General features: G+C 44.7%; 2 protein-coding genes across 2 annotated transcripts in view; one reads left to right on the top strand and one right to left on the bottom strand.

Annotated features, from left to right (window-relative positions):
• TOR1B (torsin family 1, member B (torsin B)) overlaps positions 1–3,148 on the top strand; it is a 7,824-nt gene extending 4,676 nt beyond the window's left edge. The window contains exons 2-5 of the mRNA XM_009998995.1: positions 8–289; positions 1,458–1,633; positions 2,641–2,768; positions 2,871–3,148. Of these exons, the coding sequence (XP_009997297.1) occupies positions 8–289; positions 1,458–1,633; positions 2,641–2,768; positions 2,871–3,148 (864 nt within the window). The remainder of the gene's footprint in view (positions 1–7; positions 290–1,457; positions 1,634–2,640; positions 2,769–2,870) is intronic.
• Positions 3,149–7,661: 4,513 nt separating this feature from the next.
• LOC104389935 (torsin-1A-like) overlaps positions 7,662–11,763 on the bottom strand; it is a 5,804-nt gene continuing 1,702 nt past the window's right edge. The window contains exons 2-6 of the mRNA XM_009998994.1: positions 11,408–11,631; positions 11,057–11,322; positions 9,328–9,503; positions 9,117–9,244; positions 7,662–8,170 (exon numbers count right to left, since the gene is read on the bottom strand). Of these exons, the coding sequence (XP_009997296.1) occupies positions 7,920–8,170; positions 9,117–9,244; positions 9,328–9,503; positions 11,057–11,322; positions 11,408–11,631 (1,045 nt within the window). The 3' untranslated portion in view covers positions 7,662–7,919. The remainder of the gene's footprint in view (positions 8,171–9,116; positions 9,245–9,327; positions 9,504–11,056; positions 11,323–11,407; positions 11,632–11,763) is intronic.

Genomic DNA, 11,763 nt, shown 5'->3' with positions numbered 1-11,763 from the left:
TGCTGAGCTCCCGCTCCCCGCAGCGCTGAAGGAGCGGCTGGACGCCCGGCTCTTCGGGCAGCACGTGGCCAAGGACGTGGTGCTGAAGGCCGTGATGGGCTTCAGCAACAACCCCAGCCCCAAGAAGCCGCTCACGCTCTCGCTCCACGGCTGGGCTGGCACCGGCAAGAACTTCCTGAGCCAGATCCTGGCGGAGCACGTCCATCCCGCCGGCCTGCGCAGCAAGTTCGTCCATCTCTTCCTGGCCACCCTGCACTTCCCCCACCAGGACAGGGTGAAGCAGTACAAGGTAAGGAGGGACACAAGGTCATCTGGTTCCCCCGAGTCCCTAAACCCCCTCGGTACAGGCATCTGGCTCTTTGTGCTGCACATGCCCCCCCGAAACCTGGCAGGGTGCAGCTGGGTGTTCCCAAAGTTGGTGCTTAGAAGAGATGGAGGGGGAAGTGCAGAAAGTGAAAGAGAGACAAGTAAAAGCCAGGAAATCCAAAGTGAGAGTTATTTCCTGGTGCTGTCCTCTCACTGATGTCACCTGATTTCTGCCCTTAGGAAAGAATCCCATCATTACATCTGCATGCAGGGATTGGCTGGGGTGAAGGGAACTTTCTCCAGAGCAGCCCCTGCACTTCCTTGTTTTGCATTTGTGGCTAAAACAAACACTGATAACACACAAGGGTTTTGCTGTTCAACTGTGCTGGCACAGCCTCCAGGCTTTGCCTTCCCACCCCATGCACAGCAAGCAGGTGGGCAAGGGACTAGGAGGGGACACAGCTGGGACAGCTGACCCAAAGTGGCCAGAGGGAGACCCTGTGCTCTGCTGTCATGCCCAGGAATGAAAACTGGGGTAGAAGAAAAAGCATGTGAGGGTTTTCATCCAAGAAGAAATGCATGTGTCAGGAGGTGATTCCCTTTGCTTGGTTGTTTCCTCTTTCCATCACCTATCAAATTGTCTATGTTGACTCATTTCTCACTTCTATTCTTTGTTCTTTCTCCTCCATCTTTCTGGGGTGCTTGGCCTGCAGAAAGTCTAGCCTGTATGAGAGATCTGTCAAGTTACTTCATTACTTGACATTGCAGAGTTCTGATCTTCATTATTTTAATGTTTGAAGGTACCCAAAACTGATGTTCTGATAGATGCAGTTTCTGTATAAGAAGAAACACTGATTTAAAAACAACAAAACCAAACAGCAGCTTTATCTTCTCCAGTACCCCCATCTCAGCCTGGTTTTTGTGCCTTATCCATGCACTGAGCAGAAAGAAAGTCTCCCATTTGTAAGCAGAAAAAGAATTCACCTTTAAATTCAAGGGTCAGTCACAGAGTTTATGGTCCTGTCTTCAGGAAAAAGTACAACCAGCAAGTGGGTGATGCTGCCATTTGAGAGGCTGTCCCTGCAGGCTGTCACATATGGAGACTTTGCAGAGACCTTGTTTTTCAGTGGTTTTCAACCTCTTTTTTCCAGGAACAATTGCAGAACTGGATTCGGGGCAATGTCAGTGCCTGTCCTCACTCTGTCTTCATTTTTGATGAGATGGACAAAATGCACCCAGGTCTCATGGATGCCATCAAGCCATTCTTAGACTATTATGAAGAAGTTGATGGGGTGTCCTACCGGAAAGCCATCTTCATCTTCCTCAGGTCTGAAGCACCTATTTCAGGCATTTTGAGATACCGAGATAAATCTGTTTATAATGATAGCAATGTTCCTGTGGGACCTCATTCAAGGAACAGCAAAATAAGTGCTGTGGAGCAGAGGCCCTGTCTGTGAGGACAGAGGGAGCCCCGTGAGCTCTCCTGTAGTGGAGCAGGTCTGGCATCATGCAGCAGATCACTGCTGACCTCACAAGCCTGGATCAGAGCACAGATCCACATGGGAGTTCACATTTTGGGGAAGTTCTCTGGGTGTTCACTGTGTGTGTGCTGGGTCTGGATGGCATGGATTCATTGTCTTCAGAGCAGCCAGTCTGGTGGTTAGTTTCATTATCTGTGGCTAAAACCCAGTGCTGATAACACCAGAGTGTCGTGGCTGTTGCTGACTGCTGTTTGCACAGCCTCAAGGCCACCTCTTTTTCCCATGCTGCCTCCAGGGGGTAGGCTGGGTTGGGCAAGAGGGTGGGAGGGGACACAACCGGGACAGCTGACCCGAACTGGCCAGGAGAATATTCAACATCCTGTAATGTCATGCTCAGCAACAAAAACTGGGGTAGAGAAAATAGAGGGGGTTTCACCTTCAAAGGTGATGGTTCTTCAGAGACTGTCAGGCTGTTAGTCCAGCTGTGGGGATGGTGATTTCCTTAGCTTTCCTAGTTTGTTTTTCTCTCTTTTCATTATCAAACTGTCTTTATCTTGACCCATAAGTCTTCTCACTTCTGTTTTTCTAGTTTTCTGCTTCCATCCCTCTGAAGTGGGAGGGAGTAAGCAAGTGGCTGTGTAGGTGCTTGGCTGCCAACTGGGGTCAACCCACCACACACCAAGGGGTTTTTAGAGAATTGGAGACTTTCCCTAGGTTTTTGGCTCACAGGTTTCTGTTCTGGTGATTTGTTGACATCAAGCAGATTAGCAATACCTGTAACCAGCTAAAAAATAAATTCTGGCTCAGTTTTGTCTCTGTTCCCCTCTGAGCATTTTTTTTCTTTTATGAACAGCAATGCAGGAGGTGACTTAATTAATAAAGCAGCTCTTGACTTCTGGACAAGTGGAAAGAGCAGGGAAGAGATTCAGTTGAAAGACCTGGAGCCCATGCTATCTGTAGGAGTCTTCAATAACAAGAATAGTAAGTCACTTTTCCCAGAAAATGGGAAATCCCTTTTACTTCATACCATGTGGTTAATCTCTTGACTTTGCCCTGCTTTTCCCTTTCCCCAAACCCCTCCAGGTGGACTGTGGCACAGCAGCCTCATCGACAGGAACCTCATTGACTATTTTGTCCCTTTCCTGCCCCTGGAGCACAAGCATGTGAAGATGTGTGTCAGGGCTGAAATGACAGCCCGTGGCTATGCTGTCAATGAGGAGGTTGTCCAGGCTGTGGCTGATGAGATGACATTCTTCCCAAAGGAGCAGAAAATCTACTCTGATAAAGGCTGCAAGACTGTACAGGCCAAGCTGGATGTTCATGAAGACATTGCCATGAACAACATGAAAGCCAAGGGCTGATTAGCACCCTTCAGGTCTCCAAAGCACTTTCAGAGCTTTTGGAAATCTATATATTTGCACTCAAGCTTTTTTATTTTACTGTTGCAGGGACTATGGTGAAGTTACCAGAGTGAGCTGTGTGGGCTTTTAAACTTTTTTTAACATCTCACTGTTCATCTCTGAAGTGGCTGCTATCCAAATGTTGCCTCCTTTATTCTTCTTTTAACCTATAGAGAATTTCTGAGTGTGTCACTGAAGTAGCACTGGATACAGCCTTTCCTTTACTCTTCCAAGTGCTGGGATTATTAAGTATTCCTCTTCCCACACAAACTAGCCTAGAGCAAAGAAGAGACAGTTGTATTCCCTTCCTTGTACAGGGTCTCATTGATGGGTTATTGAAATGGAGGGATGTGTGGTGTGTTCAGGGCTGATTGTGTCTGCAAGGGTGAAGACCCTGATGTGCTGCAAGAAGATGATGGTATGGTAGGAAGCTTCCCATCCTTCACAGCAGGCTGTGAAGCATGTTCCTTCTACAGACATCATCTATTCAGGGACAGAAGGGTGTGATGACAGTTTATGTCTGAGCTGTGGCATCTATGACATCTGCACCAGTAACATGGAAAGCCAGGATGAGCTCAGGGAAATCTGTACTAAATAGTAGAGAAAGGCTGAGGTGGGGAAGGAACTGCTTGTCCCTGAGCTTCTTTGGAGAAAAAGAAACTGTAAAAAGACCTTTATATTCTTTTAAGGGGGTTAAGTGAATTAGTTTAATAACTCCAGGGTGTTACACCCACTAGCCTAGGAGTGGGTAATGTTACTTTCACCTTACTTGGAAGACACTTTCATGGGAGAAGTTATTTTTAATAGTGTATTTTTATACTGAAGTGTAAGCAACAGCAATACAAAAATCTTCCTAGAGAGCTGCAGAGAAGGGAGTTTGGGAACAATCAACAGTCCCCTACCTCCCTAGAGAAGTATGTTTTATAATAGGAGAAAGGCTGAGGTGGGGAAGGAACTGCTTGTCCCTGAGCTTCTTTGGAGAAAAAGAAACTGTAAAAAGACCTTTATATTCTTTTAAAGGGGTTAAGTGAATTAGTTTAATAACTCCAGGGTGTTACACCCACTAGCCTAGGAGTGGGTAATGTTACTTTCACCTTACTTGGAAGACACTTTCATGGGAGAAGTTATTTTTAATAGTGTATTTTTATACTGAAGTATAAAAGTGTAAGCAACAGCAATACAAAGATCTTCCTAGAGAGCTGCAGAGAAGGTAGTTTGGGAGCAATCAAAGTCCCCTACCTCCCTAGAGAAGTAAGTTTTATAATAGTTTTTTTTTTAAAGAATGTCTGTGTGGAAGGGTGAGTGATGGGTTAGAAAGCTGGGAAAGATGATTCAACCTTCACCCAAATTGGTAAGGCTGGGCTTTCAAACTGTGTTGCAGGCTTTAACTCTTCATCATCCATCACTTGTGGCTTAAATACTGCAGTGCAAGACAGAAGTGCCTATTGCTTGGTTGACTGTAGTGTGTTGTTTTTTTTAAACTGTATGAGGGTTTGGGCTATTTTTGTGCTGCAAAACCTTTAAGTCTCACTACTATTATGTTAATTCAGATTACAAGAGAGTTTCGCATTTATGTCAACCTCTAAATTAAAAGTGTCAATTGCCTTTTACAGCCCCTTGTGGTATTTGTCAAATGCTGGCCAACTGTTCGCTGATGCAACCTCCAGAGCCATTAACCTTGGGACATTGGACTTGCTTTTCATGTATGATGTTTTGCCTATTAACTGATCTATTCATAGGTATAAATGCTGCAACACTTGTGCAGTTTCAACACACTAAACACTACTACTGTATTGCAGCTGGAATAAATCTTAAGTCACTTTCCTCTCTTAGTTTAATAATTTTGAGCTATAGGAAAGTAGTAGTTTATGCAGTTTGCACCCAGCTGTCTGTTAAGCTTCCTTTAGAGTTAAAAAATTGTTTATAAGAACAGATAAGAAAAGTAGGTAGCCTGTTGATATTCAAGTCATCCCATAGCACAGTAAGGCATTCAGCAGTTAAATACAGCTCAGCAGAAACAAACACCTGAGAAAAAGTCTTGAGGCCTCTGCCTGCTTCATAGTCAACAGGTATCTCCTACCACACTGCCAGGCACTGCAGGACAAATCAGCCTCAGGAAGCTTGCTCAGCTATTCCTCCTCTGTCTCTCCTCTAGCTGGCAAAGGCATTCATCATGTATCTGAGCCAGAGAGGACTTTGCCCTGTGCCTGCCTGGCCCTGCACACGCAGCTCAGCTGTCTGCCCTGGGGCGTTGGGCAGAGGAATCTCCAGGGCCTGGCTGCCTCTTCCTAGCAAAACCAGGACTTAATACCTCCCCGTATTTAAGCCATAGCCTCTAACTTTATGAGCACAGCATGAGATCTTGGAGCATTCCCTGCAGAAAAAGGCTGAATCAGAGTAGCAGTGGCTTGTACTGGACTTTGGCAAGAACAAACACTTCAGTCCACTGGCTCTTCAGCTACACTCACCAGGCCAATGGACCATTTCCCCAGGGATCAGACCTTTCCCCCATCTGGCATTTTCTTTTTAAGTTGTCTGATCCAGTTTCAAGTGGCCTGTTAAAAAGAACAACAGCCCAATCTACCCAGTCACAGCAAGTCAGACAGAGTGAAGATCTCAGCTTGGAAACCATGCAGGCTGAGGGGGAGGAATGATGGCAGGAGCAAAGCCAGGAGTGATTCCAGGCACACACATTTCCTACACCCAAATGGAGATGGGTCTGCAGTTCATGAGGTCAGAAGAGAGATTAGGCAGAGGCAGTCTCCACCCTCTTAAGATCACTTCTACACCCTCCAGAGAAGCTTCCATCCATCTTAAGAGAGCCAGGGCTGTGATACAATTAAATACTTGCTATCAATGTATATCAAAAGCTAGGATCCATGCTGCAGTGGCACATAAAGGAGAACTAAGAGTGCAGTTAACGCTGGAAAAGCCACAGTACCGCTTGGTTGCACTCTATTTTCATTAACAGGTATCAGACAGAATTAGAAGTTTATCATTTTCATGTCTGCTTTTTTCATTAGCCAGTCATTTGCTATCATCAGGAGGTCAAAAGAACAAATAAAATTCCCGAGTTCAAAGGGTTCATTTGCTGACAAATCCTGGGACTGATTGCTTGCATATTGCACAACCTCAGAGCAGAACTGGACCGCTGAAGTCTTACTGACCCTTTTTTCCCCTTGCAGAGAAAACTTCAAAATGCTGCCACTGAAAACATGGGTAGCCCCAAGCAGAGCCTGCAGGATGTTTAGTCAGAACACCACAGTGGGAGGAGGAGATGAGAAGCAGTTTTCACTAGGCTGTAGAAGACAAGTTCATCTTTATGATGCTGTTCTGCACATACACATCTAGAAAGACCTCCTCTCCAAAAGCCCTGTGAGTGTAATTAGCACTGATGGCCTAAACGTGCAGTTTCCACTCCAAACTTCATTTGTTTCCCTTTCACCAGATAGAAAAGAGTCAAATCTCCTCCCTTTGAACTCAAGGACTATAGCTCTATTGAAGCACAGCTGAACACCTCAGCCAGAAACACAGTACGTTCTTCTCAACAAGTCTATAAGTTGGTGCAAAATGAACATGGAATTACTCAATGCAAAGAACACCAGAGGGAAGATAATAAATACATTTCTGATGAGAAAAGTTTATTTTGAATAGAAACTGGAGTGAAAAAAGCCTCTGCAGTGCTCACATTTAGAAACAAGTCTGACACTCTTAGTAACTCCAGCTGACACGTGTCACGTTTTCTTTTCAAATGTCTTTGGATTTGTCTTCATCCCTGCCTCTCAGGCATAGAGTGAGAAGATAAAAGAGGGAAAACCCTGCAAGCTGCCCCCTGAATTCTACATGCAGGTGAAAAGGAGAAACCTCTTTTCCATCTCCTTGGTGTAAGATTTAATCTATACATGTTCTCCATTAATTACACCTTTTCCATGAAGCTGCTTCACCAGTCAGAAAACACCCTTCTCCCTCCTGAGATTACACCTGGCAGAACATGCTGTGAGCAATGTTGTACATAAAAAACCACCCTGAAACAGGAGCCAAATACACCGGTGTGGCAGCCAAGGATTTTAACTCACTTCCTTTTAATATTAAGTCTGCTCTCTGAACACTAGTCACACCAAAGAGCTTCATATTCTTGCTTTGACACTGAGGGAGCCAATTTAAACCACTGCATGATGGTGGAGAGAGGACTCTAGATGTTTTTAAATCACAGAATCTTCCCCCCTTATCTTTACTGGAACCAAGCTGTTCAAGGAGAAAAGACACACACCCTATTTTTCATGCAATTAGGAGAACATTCCCACACAAGCCCAGTGAAGACTTTCAGAAACATAGTAACTTGATTAAAATTCTCAACATTGCCTTGAGATGATCCACATTAAATCAAAATCCAATTAAAATTAGCTCATGGTCAGTCCTGTAAGTGCCAAAAGTCCACCAAGCAGTTCTGACAACAGACACATGATCCAAGAGGAGTCTTCAGAGCTGTCAGACACAGACCCCCACGTTGACAACATGGTTTATTCTTACCTTGGCAACACAAGGACGAAGAACTCCAGAGCCATGACTAGTGACAGAATGAAAATGCAGAGGCACTGCTGCTTATTTACACACCAGTTAAAAAAAAACACATGTTCCTTTCCTTAAAAAGTGCTTAAAAATGAAATGTCCCGGGTTCTCCACTTGATGATTAAGTTATATTGGCTTCTTTGCAGGTTGGAGCAATAAAGTATTAGAAGTCATAGTAATAATCCAGCTTTGCATCCACAGTTTTACATCCTTTATCTGAATAAATTCTCTCCTCTCTGGGAAAGTAGGTCATTTCATCAGCTATTCTGCTTAAAATGTCTTCATCCACAGTGTAGCCACGTGATTCAATCTCCACCCTGACACACATCTTCACATGTTTGTATTCCAGAGGCAGGAAGGGAACAAAGTAGTCAATGAGATTTTTGTCAATCAAGGTGCTGTGCCAAAATCCACCTGCAAAAGGGGTTTGCTTAACTCCTCTAGTTAAACAGTACCAAGGGTTGAACAGGAGCAGGAGACATCTGGTAGCCCCCTGCTACATACCAGTAAGAATTCACCTGTGTTTTTAGCACCCTGTAATGCACCAGTAAGCACAAATACAAGCCCATTCTCATGGTACTTCGTGCAGTAAATTTTGGACAGACACATCTATGGTCTATTGGAATTGAATGAATAAATTCTGACTGAATGCATTTAAGCCTTGGTCCCCAGGGGCTACTCTCATCCCTTTCCCTCTCTTATCTATAAAATAACACATTTTTTTAATCTCTTACCAGCTCTCCCAGACCAGCTTTCTTGTCTTCAGAGTTTGCATCTAACCTTTCTAAAAATTACAGTAAGTTTGCTTCCAATGCTTATTTTAGAGCATAATTATGATAAAACCCCTTTTCACCAGAAGATCTATGCAAAGAAACTTAGGAAGAATTAACACTACCCACAGCTGGCATGTCAGCTTGTTGCTCCTAAAGAGCTGCCTTCAGGCTTTTAACAGACTGAGAAAGACAGGCTAAGTGGGTTGGGGGCCAAGGAAGTGGTTTCCCTCTAATCAAACATTTTATTGCTTAAAGATATTTCAGATACTGCAACATCTAGCCTTACTGTCAGGATTGCTGTTTGTTTTCCCTTTAGCATGTCAATAAAAGCACAGGATAGACAAGAAAAACACAGGATAGACTTTCCCCAACATATGCAACCCAACAGACAGTAACATAGCCAAGGTGCACAGAGAGCTCCTCTCACCTTCATCTCCACAGCCATCTGTAGGCACCAAAACTGCATCATAGCTCCTTACTAGATGACAGCTGGAGGCCACATCAAGTAGAAACCACAGCTGTGAAAACGCAGCCCACCCCTTTTGTGGAACTTCTACCACCTCAAAAGCAACCACAGTTTTACTCACTATTTTTGTTGTTGAAGACAGACACAGAGAGTGCATTTTGCATGTCTGCAAGCTGTATATCTTCCCTTGCCTTCCCATTTCTCCAGAAGTCTAGTGCCACCTCAGTTATCTTTTCAGCTCCTGCGTTGCTAAATGAAGATAAAAGAAAGCCTGTAGCTGCAGGCAGCTTTAAAAGTGCACAGAACAACTAACCTGAGAAGCCACTTCTTACCTGAGGAATATGAAGATGGCTTGTCGATAAGACACCCCATCCAGCAGCTCATAGTAGTCCAGGAATGGCTTGATGGAGTCAATGAGTCCTGCATGCATTTTATCCATTTCATCAAAGATGAAGAGTGATCTGGGACAGATGGTCACATTTCCTCGAATCCACGACTGCAACTGGTCCTAAGTACCAGTAAAAGAAAAGATGCTGAAAGAGTTTGTGTTGAAAAGAAAGAAAGTGCCACTTCTGCTTTTGATTTCCGTCCTGAAAGAGCCATTTCAATGGTGTCACTTTAGTATCATTGACTTCTTGACTAAAACGTGGCTAAAAGCTACAAATAAAACTCTCGTGCTGGTTCTGAAGAAAAGTTTAAGGGACAAGCAGGAAATCTCATGAGAAAGGTACCCCTGTAAATGTAACAAAAATTAAAGTGAAGAGCAGGACAAAGGATGGGCACCACCAAGGAACAGCAACACCAAGCAAGGCCCTGACAAGGAAGATGATTCTTTTTGGCAGCACTTTGGTCTGAACATCCTTAAAATGTCAAAGTTACACTATTAAATTTGCTCCCTGAACACCACCAGTGAGAAACTGCACCTGGAGGCAGTGGCAGAAGAAACTTAATTCAATTCTCAGCCCTATGTTTTAACCATGGAGTAGTTAAAGGGAAACGATTACAAGCCCTTTTTAAAACACAGTATTATTCAGCAGGGCTGAAGGTTTATTGTATTTAAAGATTCTCTCACTTAAGCATTGCATTTTTCTTTCCCTTTGTTACATTTAAGATCAATAGTGAAGTAAATAGAAAAAAAACAAAAAAAGGCTGATCTGCTGGCAGATAAATGAGAAGGAACTGATTCAATCACCTTAAATGATTAATTTTTAATTATTTTTTTATATTCACTGTTTAGTCAGTCTCTGAACTGCAGAGGCAGCAGAGGAAGGTGGCACTGGGTGTATTGTGGAAAAGAAGTGATAACTGTCTCAGGCAGCAAGTTTCCCAAGTGTAATCACCTCAAAACAAAAGCAGAGAAGAATCCATTCTACTTTAAAACAGCTCAGCTGCAAGAAGTGAAAAGAAAGCTCCAAAAAGAGAAGCAGGTATTTCCTTCACCTAGAAATTAGGTTTGTAGACCACCTCGTTCCCATTTTTAACAAACATTCAGTCTGACAAAAGACACTGGTACTCATTCAAACTCTGCTGTTAACAAAGTTAATTAGAACAAAACCCCTCAGAAAACAGGCAACTGAGCTACTGCTCCACCCAATATCCACCTGCTTACAGAGCTGCACTGACACTGGACTGGCAGAACAATTCTGGACACATTGATTTGTACCTTTCTGGCAACAGGACTGTTTTCTCATTTTGTTTTACAGCTGGGAAATGGATGCACAGAAAACCTAAATAACCTGCTCAGTGTACAGTAAAACTGAAAAACACCCCTATACCTCAAGGAGGAAGCTTCAGCTTGTCACAGCACCTGCCACACCTGGAGGTCACTGGGTGCTTCCCCAGCCTCATGAACTATTAATTTCAGCAAATAAAAAGTTACATTCACAGAAAAATCAGTCCTGAGATTTACCCAGCTCTGTACAGAGGATTCTAAAACTGCCAGAGGTTACATTTTACTCCCTAAAGCAACATCTATGTTTCTAGTAGCGGTTGTGCCCCAACATTTGCACACCCACAGGGCAGGGCAGCAGCCAAGCTGTGCCCCACGGCTCCCACTCTCACCTTGTAGGTATTGATGTTCTGAGCATGAGGGAAGTGTAAAGTCGCCACGAACTGATGGACATACTTGCTCTGCAGGCCGCTTTTATAAATGCTTTCAGCGACTATCCGACTGACAAAGTTCTTGCCTGTTCCAGTCCACCCGTGCAAGGAAAGGGCCAGAGGCTTTTTGGATTTGCTGTTGCTCAAGAAGCCCTTCACAGCCTTCACAACCACCTTCTTCACCAGGTGCTGCCCGAACAGCTTCTTGTCCAAATTCTCCTGCAGAGCTGAACGGAGACAAACACACCGTGAACAAGAGGAGAGAGAGACGGGGATCTTGCTGGTTTCTGCCTCCTCCCGGGAGGGTCTCACTGGTTTCTGCCTCCTTCCAGAGGGTCTCACTGGTTTCTGCCTCCTTCCAGAGGGTCTCACTGGTTTCTGCCTCCTTCCAGAGGGTCTCACTGGTTTCTGCCTCCTTCCAGAGGGTCTCACTGGTTTCTGCCTCCTTCCAGAGGGTCTCACTGGTTTCTGCCTCCTCCCGGGAGGGTCTCACTGGTTTCTGCCTCCTTCCAGAGGGTCTCACTGGTTTCTGCCTCCTTCCAGAGGGTCTCACACCCACCCCGGGCCAAGGCCCCAGGCAGGGAGCAGAGGGCCGGGCTGGAGCAGGCCCCACGGGCAGGCCCCGCGGCCTCTGCCGCCCCCACAAACCCCTCCTGCCACCCCCACCC

This window comes from Chaetura pelagica, unplaced genomic scaffold (genome assembly GCF_000747805.2).
Source record: "Chaetura pelagica isolate M959 unplaced genomic scaffold, ChaPel_1.0 scaffold405, whole genome shotgun sequence".
Taxonomy (NCBI): Eukaryota; Metazoa; Chordata; class Aves; order Apodiformes; family Apodidae; genus Chaetura; species Chaetura pelagica.
This window is presented reverse-complemented; position numbering and strand designations above follow the sequence as displayed.